This window comes from Melanostigma gelatinosum (assembly GCF_949748355.1).
Source record: "Melanostigma gelatinosum genome assembly, chromosome: 20".
NCBI lineage: Eukaryota > Metazoa > Chordata > Actinopteri > Perciformes > Zoarcidae > Melanostigma > Melanostigma gelatinosum.
In genome coordinates this window covers 120,041-146,448 of record NC_136653.1, presented here as the reverse complement: position 1 = coordinate 146,448, position 26,408 = coordinate 120,041, and the positions used below count along the sequence as shown (strand labels likewise).

Sequence of the window (26,408 nt, the reverse complement as noted above, 5' to 3'; positions counted from 1 at the left end):
CAGGTGGTTGTGTGCGTCCCCAGCATCGTGCTCATTTATCCCGTACTGTCTCTCTGATGTCCCGTAGGCTCAGGCTCCTCCCCTCCTGTCGGCCATCTTCCAGTCCTGCGACCCAGCCATGACCTAAACCATTTTCCTGCTGCCACTGACCAAGCCTTACCTCCAAGTAAGAAGCAACGCCTCACAGTCTTACTCTGGAGTCGCATCCCTACACCTTGGTCTGCATGTTTCAGTCCGGTGCATGCTGCCACGTGTGTGTGAGTGTGTAAGTGTGTGTGCTTTCCAATCCTATTCCATCTCCTGTGTGTTTGCCGTCACCATGTCACCATGTCACCCTCCCTCCTAGCACGCCTCCTGCAGGTTTAGGTGTCCTGCTGCTTGCTTCATGGTTGGATCTGTACTCGGTATCGGGTGGCTGGATGGCTCGCTGGTCTTCGCTGATTCAAAGCAGGAAGGTCATCTCCCAGGAGACTCCACTTAGCCGTTACAACACCATCCACCTGAGAGTCCGCAGCCCCTTTCACACACCATGTTTCAATTCGTGTTGCGTGATACAAAGCCTGTTTTTCGGTTTCTCTACATTTACAGTGGAGTTGTGTAGTTCATAACCCTCAACATATCAACTATCTCTCACATGCATTTAATGGACACCCCTCGTTTCATTCTTCCGCAGCGTTAGTTGAGCGACAAATGACGACGACGGTGGAAGCAGTGGCTATGATGCACTTCAGAACCCTGAGGGCCAGATTGACACATGTTGCATCAGAAATCACACTCCTTAATGGAGCCATCGCTCAGCCGAACGTGAACATGACACACATATCTTCAGGTTCAGTGAGACTTTAACCATGTGAGGATCCCATTTCATTTTTTCATGAAAAAAAGTCCAATAAAAGAATAAATATGCCTTATAACACCAGAACTTGAATTATTTTAATGGTGGCAGTTTACCAGAGTGAAAACAAATATTATCATACAGGGCTCCAGTGGCTCACAACTTAACTCCTCTAATCTATGGCACCACTATACTTTCTGTGTACCTCCCAAAGCATCAAGGGAACTGTAGTTCAAAACGTTGAGGATTATTGTCTCCAAAATAGAAGAAATAGTAGGAGTGACATTAATGTTTCCTTTTGTTCATGTGAACCCAACAATACCCATGCATTCTTTACAGGTGTAAAGCCCATGTTGTGGTGGGGTACAGTTGTCCCCTGCCCTAGTGATCCGAGTGAACACATTGGAGTCGAGAAGTGGTGAATATGAAATAATGATTTCACCAGACCAGCAGTCATAGAAATGTGTGTTAATGGAATAAAACAGACAAACAAATCAACACATTTAAGAGCTGGAACCAGAAAAGATGTATTACTTTTACCAGAGAAATTGCTAAAACAACAAATGCACAATTCAGAAACGCCACAGACTTTTTGAGAGCACGAACCATTCTCTCCAGAATATAACCTGACCGAGTGTGAAGCTCATTCCACCTGGACTTTAAGTATGTGCAGGTCAATTGCAGTGGGATTTAGCTTTACATTACCCAATCCACCTTCCGCCTGATGACATGGAGTAGGGCTACGGAACTCCCTAATGATGGGCAGGACTGGAATGTGTGTGTGTACCAGGGTTATTATTGTAACTGAAACTAACGAAAAAACTAAAAGGATATTATCGGTTCAAAATATAATGAAATTATTTGAATATCTTTGCAAGTTCATCTCAGTTGTAGTTGTTTAGTTGTAATACGTCACTGCCAAAAGAGGAGACAGTTTGTAAAACTCGTGATGTTGAATACACACACCAGCTGCATGCGTGCAGAGCATTCATTACAACCAACAGAGTTCTTGTTCCTCGTCCTGAGGGCTGAGCGCCGCCCAAAGCGACTGATTGTTTCTCCCCCCCTGTACTCGAGTGATAATGTGTGGGGACCTTTCTTTAGCGCTGACTCAGTGCTGTGGAGATGAGTCTGGTTATACGCCTCTTTTTGGTCTCTTACGGTAATTGAGTGTTGATGATGGTAGCAATGGGGATATCAGCTGTTCTGCAGTTTAGTTTAGTGAATAGAGGGAGTTTTCTCTGACCACTGTTTAAACACTGTTAAATGGTAAATGGACTGTACTTGTAGCACTTTTCTAGTCTTTCCAACCACTCAAAGCTACTATTATTCACCCGTTTACACATTGATGGCAGGGGCTAAGTGCCACATGCCTATCAGACTCATTCACACACCGTAGGCACAGCTACGGGAGCAATTTTGGGTTAAGTGTCTTGCCCAAGGACACATCGACATTCGGGGATCGAACCGCCTGTCCTCTGATTGAAGGACGAGCCGCTCCAGCACTGAGCCACAGTCGCTACGTCAGTTGTGAAAGTCTTTAGAGCGGTTTGGATGTGTGATATCTGTCTTCCTGCTCATACAACTACAAAACACTCATTTAATCGTGCCCTGACATTATGTCAGAGAGCTGTTGATGTGGCTCTGTATCTGCTGGATGTGTTTACCACAACAACTTCATAAGGTGATAACAAGTCAGTCTTTTATTCACAGCATGTTGGCTTGATGAGAAGATTATGAATGAAATATCACACTTTGATTCCAGACGAATTCACTTGTTTCATTTTTTTTCAAGGAGACGTTGTGTTCTACTAGATTGTTCTGCAGTTTTCACCAGAGGTGGACACTGCATGAGTTTGATTTTCTTTCCGAAAATGAAGAGACATATTATTATTCTCTCATCATTTGCTCCGTCGGTTGGATCCTACGACCAATCAGCTTGTCAAGAACAGACCTGAAGCCGTGGGGATCCTGGAGGCAGGCTTCAGCTCCTGCATGAAGGGATTAGTTATCCACTCGCTCTTGGCTTCATAACGTGCATATGGCATCAAGCTGTGGGAAAATGGGGAGAGTGAGAGTAGAAACTCCTTGTGAGTGGATGGCGGTCAAAGGCAAAAAGATTTGGAAAATGTCCGTGAGGGATTTAGAGTGAGTGATTATGAAAGTGAGAATTGATATGCTATTTATATAGTTTGTTGAACTTCAGAGCTTGCTGTTTATTGTTATTACAAATAATTGAATGTGTCTTATTGTGAGTACAGTTGAAAAAGAAGCTTCAGATATTTTTGAATAAACAGAAAAACAACACGGCAATAAACAGTAAAAGGCGTTATGAATGTCGGTTGACAACCAGGGAAGATAATCCTGAGCGTCTCTTGATTGCTCTTCAGGGTTAATGACATCCAGGAACAGGTCGGTTTGCATCCAGTGCACTGTACCGGGATTAAACCAACACGCTCTTAACAGCGGAATAGAAAGTTAGCCAGTAACTGTCGGATCTCCCCCTCTGTGTTGCCTCAGACTGGGAAGCTCGCATCGACAGCCACGGCAGAGTTTTCTACGTGGACCATGTCAACCGGACCACGACCTGGCAGAGACCGGTCCACAGCAGCAAGTGTAGCCACGGCATCCCCCGCTCCGGGTCCACACAGCAGATGGAGCAGCTCAACAGGAGGTCAGGCTGGGAACACGTGATGATAGTAGACACTGTGTGCTATACTGGGACACCAATCTTAGCTGATAAAAATACATTTATATTGAGCATATTCATCTCTCTTTAAGCACTAAACGACTCTTTTTCACTTTAAAAACATGTTCAAGTTGTTACAACATACCAATGTATCATGTTAAAACTAGAAGGGTTCTTGTTTTAATGAGGTGCATTGTGTAATATGGAGAACACTACCTCTCTGGGCTTCCGTACATGTTATCTATATCTATATATATGTATGTATTTGTTTTGTTTATATCAACCAAACAATGATGTTGAGCTGAAACGATGAGGGGGAGTCAGTAGAGGACTCGTAGCTGCATACTGGTCCTATGGTGGAGTTAGGCTGACATCTGGTGACTGGAAAGGAAAGCTAATCAACCTTTGTGAGGTTCATTTTATAATGAATATGCAATAACATCAACAACTGTGACATGTCTCTTTGTGAACGGTGCAGATACCCTCTATTATAAAATGATACAACTTCACAAGCCAAAGAGTTCCGTCTTCATCCTCCTGTATTAGAGGACGGCTTGTTGTTTGTGCAGGTACCAGAACATCCAGAGGACCATGGCCACAGAGGAGGACGGGGGGAGTCCCAGGTTGGAGCGGAGCGGCAGCACGGAGACTGATCCTGATGCTCCTCAGACAGGTACAGTGCTGAGCCTCCTCACTGATTGAACTCACTCCTCCGTTTGTCATGCCAGCTCAGGAGCAGACGACAGAGAGACGTTGTTTAGGGCTGTTCTCATGCATATTCGTGGGACCACTGACCTGTTTTCACTATTTGAAGGTCCTGTTGATGCCAATGTCACCTACAATCCTCTGATGCAGTACATTTTAATGCTGAATATTATATTCAGCGCTTAGAAATACTGAGGAAGTACTTCCCCTATCTTCTGTCTGCAGGCCCCGCCTCCCCCGTCAATCACCAGAAGATCAGCCATCTCCTCCAATCACCTGCTGTCAAGTTCATCACACACCCAGAATTCTTCACTGTGTTGCACAGTAACTATGTGAGTCTCCCCATATACAGGCTGATACCTCGTTACAGTATAGTGTGCTCAGAACTTTATAGTTATTGCTACAGGTCAGATGTAGCAGATAGAGTGCATTCATTCTTTAAGTGTTGAAAAAGTCTGTTAGACCAGTTCATCATTGTACAATGCTTCCCATGCTGAATCTATATCTATATCTATATCTAGCCTCAAAAACATCTTCTCCCTCTGTGTCATCGAGCCGCTGAAACGCTACAATGTTGCACTCTTAACATGTTCCTTCTCACCATGAACACACGTTGATTGTGACCCAATCCCACACAAACCGTCCTGCTGCCACAAATACTCACTACTAGAGCACCGAATGTGGATTAATCCGCTGCAGAAAGTAGTCCCCAACAAAGGCACTATTTCCTCCTAAGGCCAGCTATTAAGGGAAATTACTGAGCCTTGTTTGTTTTACTATGTACTATATATTTATAATCAATGAGCTTAGGTACTGTGAGCCTTTATTTTTTATGAGATTTTGACTGAAAGAATAATATAGATTATTGACTATTATTTTAATATGAATGAAATTATATCTTGAATTGAAACAATTGCTGTTCAGCAGCCACAGCGTCAGCTTGAAATCTATGTTCGTTGGTTGATATTGTGTAATAAACTGTGTCAGGCTCACCAGGAGAAGTAAACTTGTCCCTGTTCTCTGTCCAGGCGGCCTACCGGATGTTCACCAGCAGCAGTTGTGTGAAACACATGATCCTGAAGGTGCGTCGCGATGCCAGGAACTTTGAGCGCTACCAACATAACCGGGACCTGGTGGTTTTCCTCAACAGGTTCGCAGACACTCAGCTGGAGCTGCCAAGAGGCTGGGAGATCAAGACCGACCCCCAGGGCAAGGTAGGTTAGGTGTGCAGAAGGAGCCCTCAACTGGAGGGGACAGGTGTTAGCGTGGAGAAGGCACTGAGTCACACTTGGAATGCTAGCAAAGCTATATAACCAAAGGGCAAACACTGGACTGATCCTCATGTTCAGCTCTTTGATCATGTTGTTTCATGCAGCATGAACCCCAGAGAAGGTCAGAGTCCTTCATGTGGACTGTAGATGAAGTCACAAACTGGAAGGTCACAGTATGAAGCCGGCAAATACACACAGCCTCTCAATGCAGTGTGGTGGAGATGGTCTGTGATACTTGAGGAACAACATGTCCGATCGTTTGTCCTCCTTTTGGTGTAAGACAGCTTTTCTGTCTTTTTACTATTCATTTAACAAACACAAAATACATACACAACTACAAGGGCAGTCTGATCTGAAGTAAAGTGAGTAGTAATGTGTGTATCCGCCCCGTGAGTCGATGGATTCTACCTTGGCCCATGCTAAGGCCCTGATCGACCATTCCTGCTGAAAAACATACAAACAAACCTGAACTGCGACGGTCTGATTTGTGTGTGAGAGAGTCATACCACTCACCTGAAGCCGAGAAGAAGAGCTGTAAAAGTGAGAGGGAACCGATATTCCAGCCATATACCCGCCAAAAAAGTCCCTTAAAACATCGACGTGAGAGCATTTTGGATGTAGGAAAAGACCTGGGGGTTGATTGTTATCAATTTGCAGAGAGTGCCGACTGCAGAGGGCAGTGGTGTTACGGACGGGAGGTGATCCATGATCGTTAAGGACGCTCTGGTTCAAGGTGAGCTCGGGACCAGACTTTTGTACGGATGTCAGTTTTTGAGCCACGACAACGGCCATAATGTGTCTGTCAACAGACGAGGTAGGCTTGTTTTCATGCTGTTTGCTCCAGCAGCAGTCGTTGGTCACTTGCAGCTCCTACCGGCCGGTTAATCCATCCTGGGAGAGGGATCCCTCCTCTGTTGCTCTCCCACAGGTCTCTCCCTCTTTTCTGCCCGTTAAAGGTTTTTTGGGGGAGTTTTTCCTGTTCCGATGTGAGGGTTCCGGGACAAGAGGATGTCGTATGTGTACAGATTGTAAAGCCCTCTGAGGCAAATTTGTGATTTGTGATTTTGGGCTGTTCAAATATGTTTTGAATTGAATTGAATTGAATTGAAATTGAATTAAGATCGATGAGGCATCAGCAGTCAATGACAATATAAAATCCTCAATTTTCCTTCTAAATTACTGCAACTATGAGTGGCAGATGGGTCAAGTAGTGTGCGAGGTGGTCTGCGGACAGACAGACAGAGACACGCACATGACCCCCCTCTTTAGATAAACATACATAATAGCAATAAAATATATGAAAATTTCCATTCCGACTTTGTTCTGAATCAATATTTGACAGTACATAGGGTACAGTTTCAGTCCCCTCCTTTCTGTCTCCCAGTCTTTCTTTGTGGACCACAACAGTCGAGCCACGACCTTCATTGACCCTCGCATCCCTCTGCAGAACGGCCGGCTGCCCGGCCACCTGGCTCACCACGAGCATCTGCAGAGACTACGCAGCTACAGCGCCGGGGAGGTACTCACACTTTTAATACCACATATATTTCCCTTCCTAAAGTCTGGAGCTCTGGAGAGCTTTTTGTGTTTTCTACGTTACCTGAAGGCCCCGTAGTTCTCCAACAGGCTTGTAAAGGGAGGAGTGAGTGCAGGGGTTTTAGATGCTGCACTAAATCCTACACACTGCTCCGTTAATGTAGTGAGAGACGCTGTCCATCAGCGGATGTGGCACTCAGTTACAAGCCTGTGGTCCCTACTTGAAGACAAATTTATAGACACATTTTTACAAACAGCTCAGTCGTTTTCTAAAACAGCTTTTGACTGTAGTTCTTCAACAAACGGTGCACAAACAGGAGGAGATAGTGCATTAAACTCCAGTGGGTTTATGGTAACAGAGGAACATGTCGACCAGTGCAACAGGGCGGCTCAATGATGTGTTTTTAACAGTTTGTGACAACGATGGAGCTCTACGGCACAGAGGAAGATACATCAGGCTCTGATACACACAATACCTTTCAGATACAGTTGCTGTGTGTTTGGGTACACATGGGATATGTTGAATAGAGGAAAATACTGAACCAGACTTAACCTTAAACATCATAGCTAACTTCCACTACTCAAAGAAACACATTTCAGCTGACCAACATAAAAAAAGTGCAGGAAGTTTCAGAATGAGAACCGTTTATTTGCCACGGTATGTTGCACATACAAGGAGGTGGTGCATAACATTAAACAATCAATCAACACAGTGCAAAAAATAGAAACATATTAAAATGTACAATAAAATATGTTTCTATTTTCAGGATTTCATGGTTTTCAGGATCTTAGCTTGACTTGTAACATGACACGAGCAATGCCAGAGAAGCAGCTGTATCTCTGTAAAGCGTGTCCCGTTGCTGTTTGTTCTCAGGCCTCGGATGTGTCCAGGAATCGGGGGGCTTCTCTAATGACCAGGCCTGGAAACAGCCTGGTAGCCGCCATACGAAGCCAGCACAACAACAACTCCCAGCTGAGCGCTCCGTGTAGGCACCGTCATCAGCTCCATCAGCCACATGCTCACATTGCTTTAGCCCTCACTGATCCTGACTTGCTCTGTGGGGATGTCTGACTGCTTCTCTCTCCCGTCTCTCACTAGCTTACAACGACAAGATCGTGGCGTTCCTTCGACAGCCCAACATATTTGACATGCTGCAGGAGCGACAGCCAAGCCTCAGCAGAAACCACGCACTGAGGTATGCTTCTTTCTAGAAGGACTGAATCACTAGTTCAAGGTGGTGAACTTAGTTCAGTGTCTTTTCACACAGAGTAAGCATCACTTGATGCCATATGGGAATGTTTCCTCTCCTCATTGGTCGGACTAGTGCAGTGCCCGTTGGTAGCAGGCCGACTGCTCGGCCCCTGAAGTGCTGCTTGCAGCTATGTCGAGAGCCACTCATCGCTCGTTGACTCTAGTGAAGCGAAGAAGAGTTTGTTATAGCACATCCAACATCCAGCAGCAAAACAGGAACAGCAGTCAATGAGCCGTGGTCTGTTTAGAACACACACACACACACACACACACACACAGCAAGTTCCTCGTTCTCCCAGCTGAATCAGATTCATTCAGCGTTTCCACAGCAGACGTTTAGACCTGTCATAATAGGAAAAGCGCAGGTGGAACTACCACAAATAACCATGTCTTTGTTCAGCAATTATTGCAAGGTAATGCCACAGCTAATGCTGTTATTGGCGACACATATTTCCAAGGTCAAAATGTCTGCTGTGAAAAAGTCGATTCAACCTCAGCATCACTCCAATAATGTTCAACCGCTGGGGGGCCCTCAGGGCAGCCCCAGGTTTGGAGCCACTTAGCTAGACCAACAAATCCCCTTCACTAAGGAAATATCGAATTCCACATTGCCTTCCAAAATGACCTATTTTTGAATTTTTTTGATTTTGCACCATATTAATATGTTACTATGCTATGGTTACAGATGAATCATAGTTTGAATAGATGAGTAACTTTCAGTGCATCAAGGGCTTGCAGTTGCAGTAGTTTCCACTAGGATAGCCGTAGCACCCCCAAGAAATACCAGTGGTTTATTCATAATCTTACATTTTTATGCCTCAGAATACCTATATTTTATTGAGTGTGTTTGTGAGGCACATGAGTTTCTGGCGGGTGATTTGGTCAGGGGGAGGAAAAGTCCCAGAGAGCAACAGACACCCACAGAGCCTCGAGCACGTTGGACCAGGACAGGTGAGCGGAGGGAATTTCCCCTCAACGCTCACGGAGCGGCTCACGGAGCGGCTCACGGAGCGGCTCACGGTGCGGCTCACGGAGCGGCTCACGGAGCGGCTCATCATTGTGTTCTCTCTTTCCCTGACACAATTGTGCTAACTGGCCTGTATTCACTGTTCTTGGTGTCCTCTTTTTGTCCTGTTGGTGAATTGTCTTTTGTCTCGCAATAAACAAAAAATAAAAAAAGAGATTCGGTCCGCAGGGCCCTGAAGCCACGCCCACTCTACGGCACAGACCGCTATCACTTGTTTGTTAATATTGAACATTGAGTATTCAAATTGCTCCAACTTCAACAGGTCTGCAGCAATACACCTGCTACGTGTGAAGTGGATCGAATGAATTGCTCTTGAGATATGCAAAGAACACACTCGCATACACAGATTCTATGCTCAAGAGTTAGATATGTGTTGGGGGGTAAACACAGTCCTGAACTGCCCAAATGTCAAGAAGGCTTGTCCAGGTCAGACTATGAGTCATCCTCCAGCTAGCCAGCTAGCTAACTTTAACCCGAGCCCTTTGGTTTGGTTTGGGTTGCTGTGTTTGTCCATTTGCTTCAGTTGGTTTTAGACCGGTGTGAGAAACTGTCTGATGGTCACTGAGCAGCTTCACTGTGGAGCAATATCACCACCCAGATTCACCTGCCTGTCCTGGGATCCAACCAGCAACCCTGTGGTCAAAATGTTGCTTCCATAACGTTTGGACCACCACCGCCCCCTGAATGCACACATAGAAGCACGTCGAGGTCTGAAGCAGCCGTTAAAGGCGGCAAAACACATAAGGTGACAATGATTTGGGTTGTTGAGACTGACGGGACCAAGGTGGCGTCAGTTGGTAGTGACAACTTATGACGTCACTCGTGTGTTCCCATGGGAGACATACAGTTCGACAAAAACAAGAAGACACGTGGCGATTCCTTCAGTTCCCTCCATAGGATATCCAGTCCACAGTCCCCACCAGCCTCTCCATCTATTTCCCTCCTCCTTCAGCCTTCTCAGTTCAAATGCCTCCCTGCATATCAACAGTGCAAGCTGCCGGGTGCTGTCCATGGTCCTGTTGGTACTAGAACACAAGACAGGTGGCGTATTGAGGGATTGGAGAGGCTGTCTACCTCCAGTACTCCAGTTACTGACCGGGGTTCATGTGTTTCAGCGTCATGCTGTTGGAACTGAATTGTCCCAGTTGAAATGAATTGTGCTGCGTTGATATTGTGGAAGAACACATGTTTTTATTACTGGACAGTTAAAAACCACACGACAGAATGCTTTTTCTTTCTAATCTACATTACATCAAACTTGACGGATGATTGATTGGAACCTGCCTCAATGCAAATACAAATACATGAATACTGATGGATGTTTCTTGATGGACAGAGAGCTGGAGAAGTGAGGAAGGATGCATCTCAGTAGCCAACCCACTCATTTAAGTTGTATTAGTCATTTAAATTCATCTCAATATATGAAATAAATTACTGATGAGGACTTTGTCTGGTTGGCTGTTCAGGGAGAAGATCCACTACCTTCGGACAGAAGGTACGCAGGGGGTGGAGAAGCTGTCATGTGATTCCGACCTGGTCATCCTGTTGAGGTAGAGCACACACTGAACCCCAGTAAACCCGTGTTGGCAGCAACTTCTTTTTTCTTTTACTCACAAATTACTGCTTTCACGCACATCCAATGCTTGAAAATCATAAATCCATAATGTCTTGTGTGCTTTTCTGTTTCCTGCCCTTGTAGCCTATTTGAAGAGGAGATCATGTCGTATGTTCCTCCTCACCCCATCCACCCCAGCTTCAGCATCTCTCCTCGCTGCTCCCCCGCCTCCTCACCACAGAACTCTCCTGGTAGGTCTTCAAGCATGACCATCACTCACTGTTTGGTGTGGAACGTGAACCATCCCTGGACGTGTTGATGGTGTAATCAGAAGATGGTTTCTATAAATATCCTTGGTATTGACGGTAAATGAAAACTTCACATAGCAGGGAACAGATTCCTCTGTAAAGGTCATTCTATGGAAGACTTAACATACCTGAATCAAGGTGACATCACATTGAAGTTACATTTAGTCATTCAATGAAGTACATTGTTAAATGTATTTCCTGATCAAACCAAAACACAATACCAAACCAAGTGAGAAGGTGAATGATATTTCAGTGTTTACCAGCAGAGAGCAGCAGAGACCTGCCAGCACACAATGTAAAGCGTTCTCAAACTAAAACTAGCAATGGAAACAAGTTATCCATGCCAGATTAAAATAAAAAGACAACCAACTGTCCAATAAAAGCTTGGGGGCGGGACCATGGCCTGGGATTATAATTGTCTTTCACATTTAAACTGTTTCCTGTGGGATCTTCTTGGCACAAGACTGTTGTAGTTAACGTTACTGTGAGTGTTTTTAAACTGGTTCTGAACCAGTCTCAGTTTAGTCCTGATCCTCTGTGACCTTCAGAAGTAAACGAGACCATCAGAGAGAAGATGGTCTATTTCTCTGGAGTTATTCTTGATGCTCGTCATCGGGGCCACCGGGTCGGATTCTGGTGAAATCAGATGAAATCAAGCAGGTTCACCAGAAGCTCCTTCAGCTCAGACTCCAGCGGGGCCTGAGCTGCTGGAGGTCCGGGCCGTAGTGCTGGACCTGCTGGAGGGAAACATGTGCAAGTGAGAGGAATGCACTCTGGAGTCGCATCGACAGTGAAGATGCACGCTAAGCTAGCGTGCTATCTGAAGCACTCGCTCACCAACACACACTAAGCTCAGAATGGTTATCACTGCTGTTTGACAGAGCCTGCTGTGCTATGTTAGGGTGCACTAACGACATCGTAATGAGCTGTGTTGGGTTATGCATGTTATTGATGCGAGGGTCTATAAAGGGTAATTGGGTCACAGCAGGGAAGCCTGCCTTGTAATTGTGCTTGATTCATTAGTTGCTTTTCTTTCTTTGTGGAAACCTGAAGCAGTAAAACAAATCCACATCAGTGCGTATCCCACAGAGATCCCTCAGTTCTTCTTCTTCATGACTCTAGAAATGTGTTTTTGATATCTGCCAGAGGGAGACTCTCAGAAATGTACAAACTGTCCGAATTTCTTATTCCAGAGGATTATTCTCTCTTCCACAGTGTGAGAAAGATTGACTTGTCCAAAGCAGGTTTAAGTGAGCTGGGCCGTGTTTTTGTGATTTGTATATATTCCTCTCTTGTCACTCAGTATATTTAAAGCTGCAGAGTAAACGGTGTGTACAGTATAACCCCAACAGAAAGCCGACCAACACCGCCATTTACCAACCAGCTCAGCTTTCAAACCAAAGCTGGACTGACCACTGTCCACTGGCTACCACTGCTACAGTTTCCATCATATTAATTCAGCGTATATTCTGATTATTAGCAGCAGAATTAACAACAGACTTCTCCTATTTGAGTGACATATGAGATGTCATTTCTAGGCTAAAGGTAAACTTGTACCAGCTAGCTAGAAGCAAGGAAGCACATTGAAAGCTGAAAGAGGGCAGCGTGACACTCCAGCTGTCAGCGCTGTAATCTGTGGTTCAATCCTAAAGAAACATTTCTGCCTTCAGCTAATATTAAATATTTACTTTTAACTCCTGTATAAGTCATGATCACCAGTATAAAACCTATTTACATATTTTTTACATACTTTGTCTCTACTTAATATCTTCGACAGTGTATGAGAGCCATTGTAGGTCAAAATAATAAAAAATAATAAAATGGCATTTTTCCCCTATAAATGAATGATTTAATAATCTCACAATCTCAACAGTCATGTGTTTTTTCCTGTAAATTCAAAATTGAATGTCATAAATTCGATGTGTTTTTTCTCTGAATATTACCTCTCTTCCCCGGTTCCAAAACTATTATGGTTTACTTTACCTACAATGGCCCTAATACACCGTCCAACATTTCAGAGTAACATGTACTCAAATATTTTTCACCACTGAATTTACTGTCATCTTCTAAAACATCATGCACTGTTGTCCTATGAGCTATATAGCATTATATAAAGAAGTACAATGTGAACTCACCAATATCACCAATCCAATAGTATAATTACACAACCCTCTGAGTGGTACATTTAACATAATGAGCACTTTTATATTTTGATGATCATCCTCCTGTACTGTCATGAGTCTGTTGACCGATGGTATTCGTGCTTTTACTTGAGTGGAGGATCTTCCTGGATCATCGTGTTGCGGGACATGTTGCCTCATATTGATTTAACATTTAACGTCTGACAGAGTCAGGTCCTTCGTGACATTATTCTGGCATCATTAAACTTCTGGCATTTTATATACAAGAGCTGTGAAACCTCTAAATGTCAGACTCTTATTTCATACAAAGAAGTGTTTTGTATGAACCTGTGTGTGTGTGTGTGTGTGTGTGTGTGTGTGTGTGTGTGTGTGTGTGTGTGTGTGTGTGTGTGTGTGTGTGTGTGTGTGTGTGTGTGTGTGTGTGTGTGTGTGTGTGTGTGTGTGTGTGTGTGTGTGTGTGTGTGTGTGCAGGCCTGCAGAGGGCGAGGGCTCCAGCTCCTTACCGCAGAGACTTTGAAGCCAAACTGAGAAACTTCTACAGGAAATTGGAAGCCAAGGGCTACGGGCAGGGCCCGGGAAAGATCAAGTAAGACTGGGACTACTCATGTGAAACGATTTATTGTATCATCGCAGGTGGACGGCTCTAATACAGTAATTCTATATTCTCCCATTCCATAGTAGCAGTTACAGAGGATGTGATCGTAAACATCCTGGTCACAGTTCTGACACAGCTCACACCACATGATCATAATCTGCCCCACATACAGTACATGATCGTTGCTGTGCGTCATGTTAATTATGATATGTCTATTGTGTGACTTGTTATCGTAGTGTATGTGCTCTGTCCATGGAGACAGGCCCATAGCTGCCATTGAAAACAATGAGGTGATGCCCTCTGTCCCAGCATAGAATCAATTACAGTTCAAATACACAGAGAAACAAACTATTTCCCCAACAGAACTGTATTCTTGGCCTTGTTGTAAAATAATAACAGCTGAGTATATAAGATGTGAAACAGAATCCAGTGCCCTGCATGTGGATAGAAGCAGCAACATGAGAGCTGTCCTGGTTGTTGCAGGTTGCTGATCAGGAGAGAACACTTGCTGGAGGGAACCTTTAACCAGGTGATGGCATACTCCCGCAAAGAGCTGCAGAGGAACAAACTCTACGTCACTTTCCTGGGAGAGGAGGGGTGAGACACACACACACACACACACACTGTGTTACAGTGCAGGGTATCTTATGCTGTTCTTACAAGCTCTTAAAGCTCAAACTTGTGTGATTGAATTTGCCAACATGCTTGTTTTCACTGCTGGTTACAATATCAAAAAGATCCAGTGTGCAGCATTTCTGGGGATCTATCTGTATAAATGGAATACAATATTCAGAACTATAGTTCATTCATGTATAATCTCCTGAAACTAAGACTCGTTGTGTTTTCGTTGCCTCAGAAGGAGCTCTTCATATCTACACACAGCTTGGGCTCAATCCCGGGGTGTCAAATACTGGCTTGCGTTGCTCCTAAAGTAGTGTTATTATGGTATGGATGGCTCTGAGCGAGGCATACGGCGTTACCACGGTTTTGGGGGGGTATTCAGTGAGCAGCTATCTGCAGCACTAGATGCCACCAAATCCTCGGCAGGGACTGCCTCCACTGGACTCTCAACATGGTGGACAGATTAGCTGGCGGCTAGCAGCTAACGGTGCTAACAGCGTGAACAGTGCAAACAACAGCAACAGTGCTGATGCAGCTAACAGTGTTTACCTGAAGAGGCTCTAACTTAACTCTAGTGCGAGTGCAGTGCAGAGCAACAGACATGATAGACAGTCGACACACACGGAGGGAGCACAGCTTAGCGCACTTATTTGACCTTGTTAGTGTTATAAGTTAGCATGGCAGAAACATACACAGTTTACGTTGAGTGGTGCTGTTCCTGTAGGCTATCCACCTGATGACTTCAGGGAAGTGAAGCAGTTTGTTATAGCGTTCTATATATAAGACGCTATATGCAGCAGCCAAAGGGAATTGGAGTCAATGAGCCGCTGTCAGGTGGTAACCTCCGGTTCAGAAAAGTGAAGCCAATGTGAAAGTGCCTTCAAACCTGCATTCTCTCTACTCACCACCAAGGGGCGACTCCTCTGGTTGTATAGAAGTCTATGAGAAAATTACTCTACTTCTCTCTTGATTTATTACCTCAGTAAACATTGTAAACATGAGTTTATGGTCTCAATCTCCAGTTTCAAGTCTTCTTCAATACAGCATGATGTTCATTTGGTACATTGTGGTCCATTTAGAGTCAAACAGACCATAAAGCAGGGGATGCTTTAGGGCGGGGCTACTGTGATTGACAGGTCGCTGCCGCTACCAGAGCCGTATAACATACCATGAACCAAATGTGTAGAGATGTTCCCTCTCTGTCTTGTCTCCTCAGATTGGACTACAGTGGTCCGTCCAGAGAGTTCTTCTTCCTCTTGTCTCAGGAGCTGTTTAATCCGTACTACGGTCTGTTTGAATACTCAGCTAACGACACCTACACCGTTCAAATCAGCCCCATGTCAGCATTCGTTGAGAACCACCTGGAATGGTAAGCTGTGCGATACAAACACAGTCACACACAGTGACACACACATGTAAAGCCTCTTTGAGTACCCTTTAAAGCGCTTTACAAATAAAATGTATTGTTATTACTATACCCACACACCTAGTGAATCAGTGTTTATTGAACAATACTGCAAGTTTGGCGCTAACTGTTCGTTACGTTTGTGATTGTACAATTTCTCTAATTTACCAACAAACCAGCTGGAAGAGTTTATGTATTTATTGATTTTGTTGGGGTCTGACCATATGGCTTAAAAATGTGCTGTGGACAAAGAGAATCAGGCCTTCACTGTTTCAAGCAAAGGTTTCATCCTGCTTTGTAGTTTGATAAGAGCAAAGGAATTTCACACTCGGGTGTGAATTTCCCCCCCCCCCCCCCAAAAAAACTATGGTTCCTGAAGTCACCTGAATGCACCGCTGCAATCTCATTGGCCGAAGGCCAAGAGACCCCAGGACCCCTGTGGTTCAACCACTGTCCAACAAAAGTGCCTGCAGATCACACCTCCTGGCTTTTCCAACATTCCCTCCGGGGTAACAGGAGGCACGCAAACACTCTCTTCGCCCCGGACCTGCACGCTTTTTCCCTTCGACCTCCGTCGAACAGGGAGCACACACAACGCTCTCTTCGCCCGGACCTTCGTCCTGGACACATGAAGACACATCGGCCTCTCCTCCCCCCTCCAGCACGACGGAGGCCCACGAGGAAGCAACGGCCCCTCAAACCCTGACAAGCCATTTTGCTGGACGAAACAGCCGTGTTCCACGCCGAGTAAAGGCCCACTCCGCCCGCGACAACGAATCCGCTTCAGCGATCCGTTCTCCGCTTTTTGCTTCTTTTTCTTTTTGGTGCACACTCCGGCAGGAAGGCGTCTAATCCTCTCCTGACCGATGATTACCGGTAAGACGCACGGACCACGCCGTCAGCCGAAGTTAGATCATCCCCCCTGCAGCGAGGATTGATCACGTCTGCGTTTTGCTCCAGAGTGAGCTCACGCCAACGGACCGAAGCCGCACCAGCAAACGCCGTGCGACGCACAGCGCCCACTGCAAAGCCGCGCCGACCAGAAAGATCCCCCTGCTCCCCCTTCCCGACGAGGAAAACGGACCACTTTGCCACGAACACACTTCAACGTTGCAACGAAGCATCGACAAGTAAGATTCTTGGCATCTGGGCATAGCTTAGCTTAAATTAACGTAAATTTAATTCAGGTCATTCATTTATGTGTTGATATTCCCGTGTTTTTGTGTGTTTAAGTTACTGTCGCGTGATATTGAGATATTGCCCAATCATTACGGAGCAGAGAAGCTCCGCTGTATTAGTGTATTAACTGCTATGACTGTTTATTTGGGATTATTTTCATTCATTGTCTTCCACTCCGTGTGAGAGTTCTCTTTTCATTAACTCGACTCTGTGAGTGAGCTGAGGTGCTTGGCTTATCACGGCATATGTTACCGGCAGTTCAAAGACGACAGCTGTATACTTATGCGTGATAGAACCATCGAACTCAGGCTCACTACAACATCGCACGCCGAAGTGTGATGCACGTCGAGTTCTCGCTCCTTTTTCCCTTACTTCCCCATTCTCACTACAACGTGGACCGCACGCAGAAGTTTGATTCATGACCCCCACCTTTGCTCTCTTTCTTGTCTCTGCCCCTGGGGAAACCCCGTTCAAACGATCGCCTCACATCACGTGCTGCCCAGGCACATGTGATTACGTATAGCAGTCTCACCGCCATTTTGTCCGAGTCACTCGACTCCGCCATCTGGTGGTAGTTTAGCTGTAGTATCTTAAGGCCCCTCCCCTTTTGGCCTGCGTCACTCGACGCCGCCATCTTTGTAGTCTTTAGCGGTAGCTGTAAGACTCCCCTTCCTTTTCACCCACAGACCCACACACATACACACACACACACACACACACACACAGACATACACCATCATCCATTTGATTCATTCTTTAGTTTAGGCATATAAAATTGTATGATAATGTTTGTTGGTTGCAATATTAATTGATTTGATCATTTATTATTTTGATTTAATAAACTCTGTTATACTTTAAGGAGCAGTCGTCTGTGATTACTTGTGCATATGTATTTGATAAGACTGTATGTAGTAGCCTGTGCTCGAACTTAAAAACCTTCACTGTCACAGAATGTATAGTCATACGCAGACTATTGACATTATGAGTGACTACTAATTATGAGACTTAGTTTATCGTTTGGTTATTGGTCCCTGTTCGCAGGGTGGTGCCCCGTTGTTATTAATAATCATTAATAATTGTTACATACATCAATAATTCTATTGATGTCAAGAATTCCGTTTCTTAAATGCTGATAACCCAAACACGCTCCTTTACGTTCCCAACAATTTACTGTAGTCAGCTTCATGAAAACCCAGAACACTGTTAGTTAGTTCGTTACTTAGTACAGAAGCACTGAGGGGAAAAGTGAGAAAGCAAAAGTCTGGTGATCATTTTCTAGGTCTGATTGAAATTCTATGTGTTTGTGTCTTGAGAGCAGGGTGAAAAATCATCTTTCTTCATTCTTTTTAGGGCCCGAGCACCGACGTAGTCGGAGCGGAGGACCTATTGAATTTCTAATGTTTATTATTATTATTAGGGCCCGAGCACCGACGTAGTCGGAGCGGAGGACCTATTGAATTTCTAATGTTTATTATTAGGGCCCGAGCACCGACGTAGTCGGAGCGGAGGACCTATTGAATTTCTAATGTTTATTATTATTAGGGCCCGAGCACCGACGTAGTCGGAGCGGAGGACCTATTGAATTTCGAATGTTTATTAGGGCCCGAGCACCGACGTAGTCGGAGCGGAGGACCTATTGTATTTCTAATGTTTATTATTATTATTCTAAGTGTTTTGTCGCAAAAAGGAGGTGCTTGGGATATTGGGAAGTCTGTGAAATTTGGCACGCAAGCCAGAATTTGCGAAAATTGCAGTCTGATTGGGGTGTCCAGCTGCGGTATGAAATATTGGCTCGCTAGCGCCCCCTATTGAGTAGCCCCAACATCAGGTTTCACCCAGCTGTATGAAAGTTGGTAGGTATGTGGAACGTGATGAGACGCACCAAAAATCCTCTTGGAAGTTTTCTCTAAACCAAACAGGAAGTCGGCCATTTTTACTTTTATGACGTTTTTTGACCGTTTCAAGGCGTCATACTTTAACGAACTCCTCCCAGAGATTTGACCCGATTGACTTCAGATTCGGCTAGTCTGCTCTTGAGACCTTGGCAGTGAAAGTTACTCAAAGATCAAAAAGTTATCAAACTATGTGGCCGTGGCGTGGCATCAAAGAAACACCATTCGCCACGAAACAGGAAGTTGTTGTAACTCGGCCGTACATTGTCGAATCTGCTCCAAATCTCTCATATGTCATAACATCCTGACCCGGAACACATCTGTATGATAATTTAGAATCATAGTGAAAGCGCCACCTAGTGGCAACCGGAAGTTGTACGCTGCGTACTTTGACATCCTGCTCCTCACAGATTAATCAGATCCCTCTCAAATGTTGTCAAACAAGCCTTAAGACCTTGATAATGCTTCATTGTGAAGATTGTAAGAAGTTACTGAAGGGCGGCGACGTGGCGGCTCGGCGAATTTCGATCCTTCGCCATGAACGAATAAACTGATGTATCTCGACTCCACATCATCAGATCTTTCCCAGATTTCAAATGCTTGATTAGACTCCAGGCCTGAAGACATCTGCAGGCCAATTTTGAATCATAGTCATAGCGCCACCTACTGGTAACATGAAGTTAAAGTCTTTATACTTTGGCTTGTTTCTCTTAGTAGGTAACTCAAATCAATATCAAATTTGTTCCACACAAATACAAGAAGTTCATAATGCCAGATCATGAAGCTTTTGATGTTTCGTCGAACGCCGTTGCCGTGGCGATGCAGTCTTCGCCGTGAACAACGAAGGTCATTTTGAGAGGCTAAAAATGCTCGAAACATAAGCAAACTTGGCAAGTAGATTACAAGGCCGAAATGTAGTTACGGAATATGATTTTATTGGTTCAGAGTGGCAAATCGGCTCAATAGCGCCCCCTACAAAATTTCAACGAAGCAGCCCTCGCAGTACGTTTGACCTAGATGTATGAAATGTGGTAGGAACATGTATCACATATGGACTTAAATAAAAGTATCTTGGGGCTATGCTCTAAACCCAACCGGAAGTCAGCTACTTTGCATTTCTTCTGTATTTCTAGTGTCGTTTTTGTCATTTCCAGGCGCTGCACTTTAACGAACTCCTCCTAGGGAATTAATCAGATCAACTTCAAATTTGGTCGGTACAGTCTAAAGACCGTTGTGATGAAAAGTTACTCAAAGCTTGTTGTTTCATGAAAAGCTGTTGCCGTGGCGACGCATTCTTCGCCGTTAACGACGAAGGTCATTTTGAGAGGCTAAAAATGCTCGAAACATAAGCAAACTTGGCAAGTAGATTACAAGGCCGAAATGTAGTTATGGAATATGATTTTATTGGTTCAGAGTGGCACATCGGCTTAATAGCGCCCCCTACAAAATTTCAACGAAGCAGCCCTCGCAGTACATTTCACCTAGATGTATGAAATTTGGTAGGAACATGTATCACATATGGACTTAAATAAAAGTATATTGGGGCCATGCTCTAAACCTGCATGCAGTGTCTGACGGTCACAGAACTGAATGGCAGCATCGGCCAGAGTCCTCGCGGCGTCCGACGGTCGCGGACGTTCTCGGCCGCGCAGGCCGGAGTCCCGCCGGCACCCCGACGTGCATATTGCGAGGGCCCGCTTATCGCTGCTCGCAGCTTTAATTTTGTTTGTTTTTCTATCTTGGAAAACCGGTGTTTGTTGTTGTAATACTTATTTTGGCCACAAGAGGCTGAAGTTCACCTCTTCCCCATGTTCTAAATAGGACGTAAAGCACTTATTAAATACATTTCTAGCCAAAGGACAAACATGACGGTAATGTTACATAACTTAATGTTAACACAATAAATGAAGGCATGAAGGAATTCAAACTCACCTGGAAGAAAACGTGAATGCCTTCAGTCCTTTTGAGAATGTGGGGTAGAGGTGCACTTCAGCCTCTTGTGGTTGCAATGAGTATCACAACAACAAACAATTCAAACGTTCCTAATAAAAATAATGAATCCACCACCTGGCAAACTTTTCTTCCACCTGTCTTTAAGCCATAAACCCAGGAGAGAAGTTTAGATCACACTTATTTTCTCGCTTGAGTCTCTGGGCTTCCGTAGTTAAGTCTGTTCAGTCGGTCTTTCACACCAAATTTTTCATGCGTTTCATAAATACATAATTTTAAGATGGGTCTCAAATATCATCAAACAACACAAATGCATTATTGATTGGAGGTGACAGTATGATAAGGTTGATATATAGAATTAGTTGTTTTTTTTATAGCTGCTGGCACTTTATTAAAGAAAGAAAGATTGTACTGTTTGAAGAATTGCAGGTTTTCTGCAGATTACTGACGGTGTAGTCATTATGGGCCAATGATTATGTGTTTTGCTAAAAATACTGATATTGTAGACAATGTTTGCATACAAATGTGATGGCATATTAGTTTCACTCCCTTTAGCAGCCTGACATTGACGTCAACAGTGACATTCAGAAAAGAAGAAAATTGAATTTAGAGAATACTGTATTAGTATCAGGCCCGTCCCTCATTTTACTAGTTCATGTGTCAAAGTTGTGTTTCACTGATTCTGTTGTTGGTTCTAATGTCCCCTGTGTGTGCGTGTGTGTGCGTGTGTGTGTGTCCAGGTTCCGCTTCAGTGGGCGTATCCTGGGCCTGGCTCTGATCCATCAGTACCTGCTGGATGCTTTCTTCACCAGACCTTTCTACAAGGCCCTGCTCCGACTGTCAGTACACACACTACATGTTTGTTCTTCTGCAGACACACACACTCTGACAGTGTGCACTTCTGAAAAACGCAACATCAGCTGTGAAGTGAATACACGTTTTCTTTCTGCATAGACGATGTTAGGTGACTGTCTCTTTAAGGCTTCGTTAGACATGATACACTTCCGGTTAACTGTGTCAGAAAACATCTGGTTCTTTGATTTAAAGTCAAAAGGTACAGCAAGGATCAACTCCATCTGCTACAGTGAATATCCTGAAGGAACATCCAATCACTGTGACGTGACGAGCAGGAGTTGTAGATCAAACTGTTCGGGAAACTAATCCCGAACAGTTTGAATCAATTCACGTTTGGATTCTGTGGTCAATTTTGGATTAATTCATCTGCAACTGCAACCACTCAGAGATGAACTGACACAAGGATTGTGCAGCGTGCTGGCATTGTGTTCAGTCGTTTTATGTGTGAGCTCCGTGTGTCCCTTCAGGTCCACAGACCTGTCTGATCTGGAGTATCTGGACGAGGAGTTCCACCAGTCTCTGCAGTGGATGAAAGACAACGACATCACTGACATCCTGGACCTCACCTTCACCGTCAACGAGGAGGTCTTCGGCCAGGTCAGCGCGTGTGACATACACAGTATTGTTAATCTGGAATGTATGTTTGTTTCCACAATGACGGACGGGCTTTCTACACGCTGCCTCTTGGGTTGCCAGGTGACGGAGCGGGAGCTGAAGTCGGGCGGCTCCAACCTCCAGGTGACCGAGAAGAACAAGAAGGACTACATCGAGCGAATGGCCAAGTGGAGGGTGGAGAGAGGAGTGGTGCAGCAGACGGAGGCGATGGTCAGAGGCTTCTACGAGGTAAACAAGGCTGTTTGGTTCATAGCACCATCAGATGCTTTCAACATCACTGTAAGGTTAACAGTAGTTAAGAACCCTCATTTATAAATCGACCAATGAGGTCATAGGCCTTCTGTAACCAGCTGTAGGGAGTAATATTTTAAACAATAAGACAATAAGATAACAAGTCCTAAATCATAATCCACAGTGGAACACCTTCACACATGTCAACACCTCCAAACACTCCACTATGTGACGATAAAATGCATAGTATATATCCTATAATAGTTCATATAGACTGCATACATCATAATACACAAGTGCGCCCACACAGCTGAACAGCAACATGTGCTTGTCTCTCCGTCCCAGGTGGTGGACTCCAGGCTGGTGTCTGTGTTTGATGCGCGGGAGCTGGAGCTGGTGATCGCCGGTACAGTCGAGATCGACCTCATTGACTGGAGGAGCAACACCGAGTACAGAGGAGGTGTGTGTGTGTGTGTGTAAAACCCATAGACTGTATACATGGATGCTGTGCTGACAATGTACCATAGACTGTGTTCCCTCCATCTGTACTCAGCTAGCTGCTATATTAGTGTAGCAGAGGGATGCTAAGCAGACTAAGCTAGCGATGCTAATGTTTTTGCGGTATCCGGTAATCTTTACGCCCCTAGCACTTTGATTTTTTTAGTTTGTCCATATATGGATATAATATGGATCAGAAAAAGTGATCAGATCAGCCAGAGCGCATCTGGATTTAGTCTGCTTCATTCCACTGAGATCTTAGAACTAACCTTCACAGTACTGGACTGGACACAGTACAGCTCCGTTTTCATTCCAGTTGACATAATGCTGGTCGAATGTTTCCTTGAATAAGTGTGAAAAGAGTATATAAACCAAACCGTTCCCTGTTTTCCAAAACACCAATATTGACCTTTTATAGTTTCATTTAATGACAAATTACATCAGTTTCTTGTTACACACCGTATGCCTTATGAACAGAACTGGTCAATACTAGCCTCTCTATGCTTATTCTGTCACATGTTGACTCCCTGACTCCATCACCAGGTTACCATGACGGCCACATAGTGATGCGCTGGTTCTGGGCTGCTGTGGAGCGGTTCAACAACGAGCAGCGCCTCCGCCTGCTGCAGTTCGTCACCGGGACGTCCAGCGTGCCCTACGAAGGCTTCGCCTCGCTGCGGGGATCCAACGGCCTGCGGCGCTTCTGTATCGAGAAGTGGGGCAAAGTCACATCACTACCCAGGTATCTAAAGCGGTGTCCTGTAAAGCCTTGTTCAAACTGTTCAGCTCTCATCACTTTGTTCCTTCAAGGCAATGGACCTGCTGCCTGCTCCACCCCTCACACTGATCAGAGGGCTCGATTCAATCACTTAGTGCAGGCCCAAGGTGATTGGATGAGCTCATCGCAGTCCTGTGACAGCCACAGATACGGGATTGTTGGCTTTTTTTGTCAGGGCATTTGATTTATTGATTGCTGCCAGGAGAATTTCAACAAATATGACAGACATTTTTTTACCAACCCTGGCTTTAAACAATCAGTATAAAGTCACCATAGAGAGGAGGTCAGGGTGGACAGGTCAAACAGATTCGTGACTTTCACCCGGGGGACCGCTGTTCGTCAAAGTTTATTTAGAAAAAAGACACTCTGCATGTAACCAGCTGAAACTTGACACGTCGTCTCTGACATGTTTAAAACTGGCCAGACGGGAACCTAAAGCTCATAGTTTGAAGCTTGGGGCCACTGACCATGCTGCCGTGTTTAACGGGTTGGGAGTGAGAACATATTGGAAATTTTCCCAAAATGTCACCTCTGTATTTTTGCGTGCAAAGCAACAATACTTTGGGCCTTTAGTCCCTGCAGGTTTGTACCGTACGTAGCACTTTGGACCAGTAATATGAACAGGTCCGAAGTCGTTCCTTTCACTCTAAAGGTCGTGGTGGCTGGTGAGGTAAATAAATCTGCTTACCACCTATAAATGAACCATCCCTTTGGTTCAGTGTATATTTTTTCATCACCAGATGCTTAACACGCGTGTGTGAAATACTCTGACGTGAACTGCCCTCGTCAGTTGGCTGCAATGCTCGGGCTCAGCAGAGCAGCTATTTGTGGTACTTCCCCTTCTCTGTCTTTCAAGTAGATGTGATATTGTGCAAGGTGTGTTCGGCTGACCTTCCAGCAGGACCTTCATTCAGTAAACAGCGGTTAAAAGGTGAGCGTGCTCAGCAGAAACAAAGAGCGGGGCTCGGGTTTCAATGCAGAGCGGGAAAAGGAGCCAGAGCTCGACTGCATGGACGGTGGGAGCTTCAGCATCTGCACATACTTCTTTACATTCTAATAGAATGTAAAGAAGTTACATTGTATTAGAATGTAACTTCTTTACATTCTAATCGAATGTAAATAAGCTACAGTGTATAGAATGATTCTATTGAAGTTATTTATTTTTTAAATGTTTTAGACGAGTCACTAATCACTTTAAAAGAGTGATTATAGCTGATTTAACTTACAGACATGAGATTGATCTTCACATGTCACTCTCTTTATACAATGATATAAATTCATCCCCGTTTCATTGATATCTTACGAAAAGTTACTCCTCATTTTTCGTGCGTTTTTCCTGCAAAAGTCCAGCAACAAGAGTCTGTTTTGGCTTGTTACATGCATACTGTCTTTTCAAAATAAACTTCCATCTTCACAGGAAACAACTAAGGTTTAGGCGATGAAAATACTAAGTTAGGTTTAGGAAAAGATCGTGGTTTGCATTAAAATATCTACGGAAGTGGTGTTGGTGTCCTTGATCCTCCTAAATACATGTGAGTTGTAAAGTGTAGCCTTGACTCTCCACACTCTTAACAGTCTCTCTCTCTCTCTCTCTCTCTCTCTCTCTCTCTCTCTCTCTCTCTCTCTCTCTCTCTCTCTCTCTCTCTCTCTCTCTCTCTCTCTCTCTCTCTCTCTCTCTCTCTCTCTCTCAGGGCTCACACCTGTTTCAACCGTCTGGACCTGCCTCCATACCCCTCACACACCATGCTGTATGAGAAACTGCTCATCGCTGTGGAGGAAACCAGCACGTTTGGCCTGGAGTGAGCCCCACAAGGACAACATCCCTCTCTGTGGGACGCCAGCTGGGCTAAAACATGTGAAATCTCGTTGGATTGATACGTCGTAAAGATACCTGGATTGTACTCGACAAAGTTTTTGGTCATGTGGATATATGTCACTGTTATGGTACTGTGTGTTAGAGTCTCTCACTTAGCTATGAGGATCTTTATGACAGCACCCAGCACTTACAGTCAAATTATAGCTGCACAATAGCACTGACAAAAAAATAACTTTACATACAATCTAATACAAAAACTATGGCCGCTACATACCTGACAACTTGTTGGAATTTGTCTTTAGATATATTCGTACTACTCAGTTAACAATCTGAATTCGCAGCAAGGATTTAAGTGATAATACAATGAATGACCTATGGTGTGCTCTTATACTGTAAAGACAAGGAGGAAAAAAACAAATACAGTCAGAAAGAAAAGTATTAGAGTTATAGACAGAGACTAAGACACACATTAAATGGAAACAGAAATACTACAAACAAGTTCAGAATAATCTGTACAAATGTGGCTTTAAAGAAGTGGTTCAAAGTAGAATGCAGATTTTAAAGAAAGCTCCTCAGATGGATGCAAACTCTGGTAACCCTGATGCCAAAGGAACAACTCTGTCTGGTCTTTAATCTGGAGAGCCTGCAAGGATC

General features: G+C 44.5%; 1 protein-coding gene across 1 annotated transcript in view; it reads left to right on the top strand.

Annotated features, from left to right (window-relative positions):
- Window positions 1–25,741, top strand: part of hecw1a (HECT, C2 and WW domain containing E3 ubiquitin protein ligase 1a) — a gene marked incomplete at its 3' end in the record, with an annotated part of 71,371 nt that extends 45,630 nt beyond the window's left edge. Inside the window, exons 11-29 of the mRNA XM_079292271.1 lie at window positions 68–166; window positions 3,356–3,509; window positions 4,094–4,197; window positions 4,455–4,561; window positions 5,258–5,443; window positions 6,885–7,019; window positions 7,911–8,022; window positions 8,136–8,232; window positions 10,782–10,865; window positions 11,015–11,121; window positions 13,791–13,905; window positions 14,398–14,511; window positions 15,752–15,904; window positions 21,702–21,800; window positions 22,284–22,413; window positions 22,513–22,659; window positions 23,008–23,122; window positions 23,704–23,902; window positions 25,630–25,741. Coding sequence (XP_079148397.1) covers window positions 68–166; window positions 3,356–3,509; window positions 4,094–4,197; window positions 4,455–4,561; window positions 5,258–5,443; window positions 6,885–7,019; window positions 7,911–8,022; window positions 8,136–8,232; window positions 10,782–10,865; window positions 11,015–11,121; window positions 13,791–13,905; window positions 14,398–14,511; window positions 15,752–15,904; window positions 21,702–21,800; window positions 22,284–22,413; window positions 22,513–22,659; window positions 23,008–23,122; window positions 23,704–23,902; window positions 25,630–25,741 — 2,369 coding nt within the window. The remainder of the gene's footprint in view (window positions 1–67; window positions 167–3,355; window positions 3,510–4,093; window positions 4,198–4,454; window positions 4,562–5,257; window positions 5,444–6,884; window positions 7,020–7,910; window positions 8,023–8,135; window positions 8,233–10,781; window positions 10,866–11,014; window positions 11,122–13,790; window positions 13,906–14,397; window positions 14,512–15,751; window positions 15,905–21,701; window positions 21,801–22,283; window positions 22,414–22,512; window positions 22,660–23,007; window positions 23,123–23,703; window positions 23,903–25,629) is intronic.
- Between the last annotated feature and the right edge of the window lie 667 nt (window positions 25,742–26,408).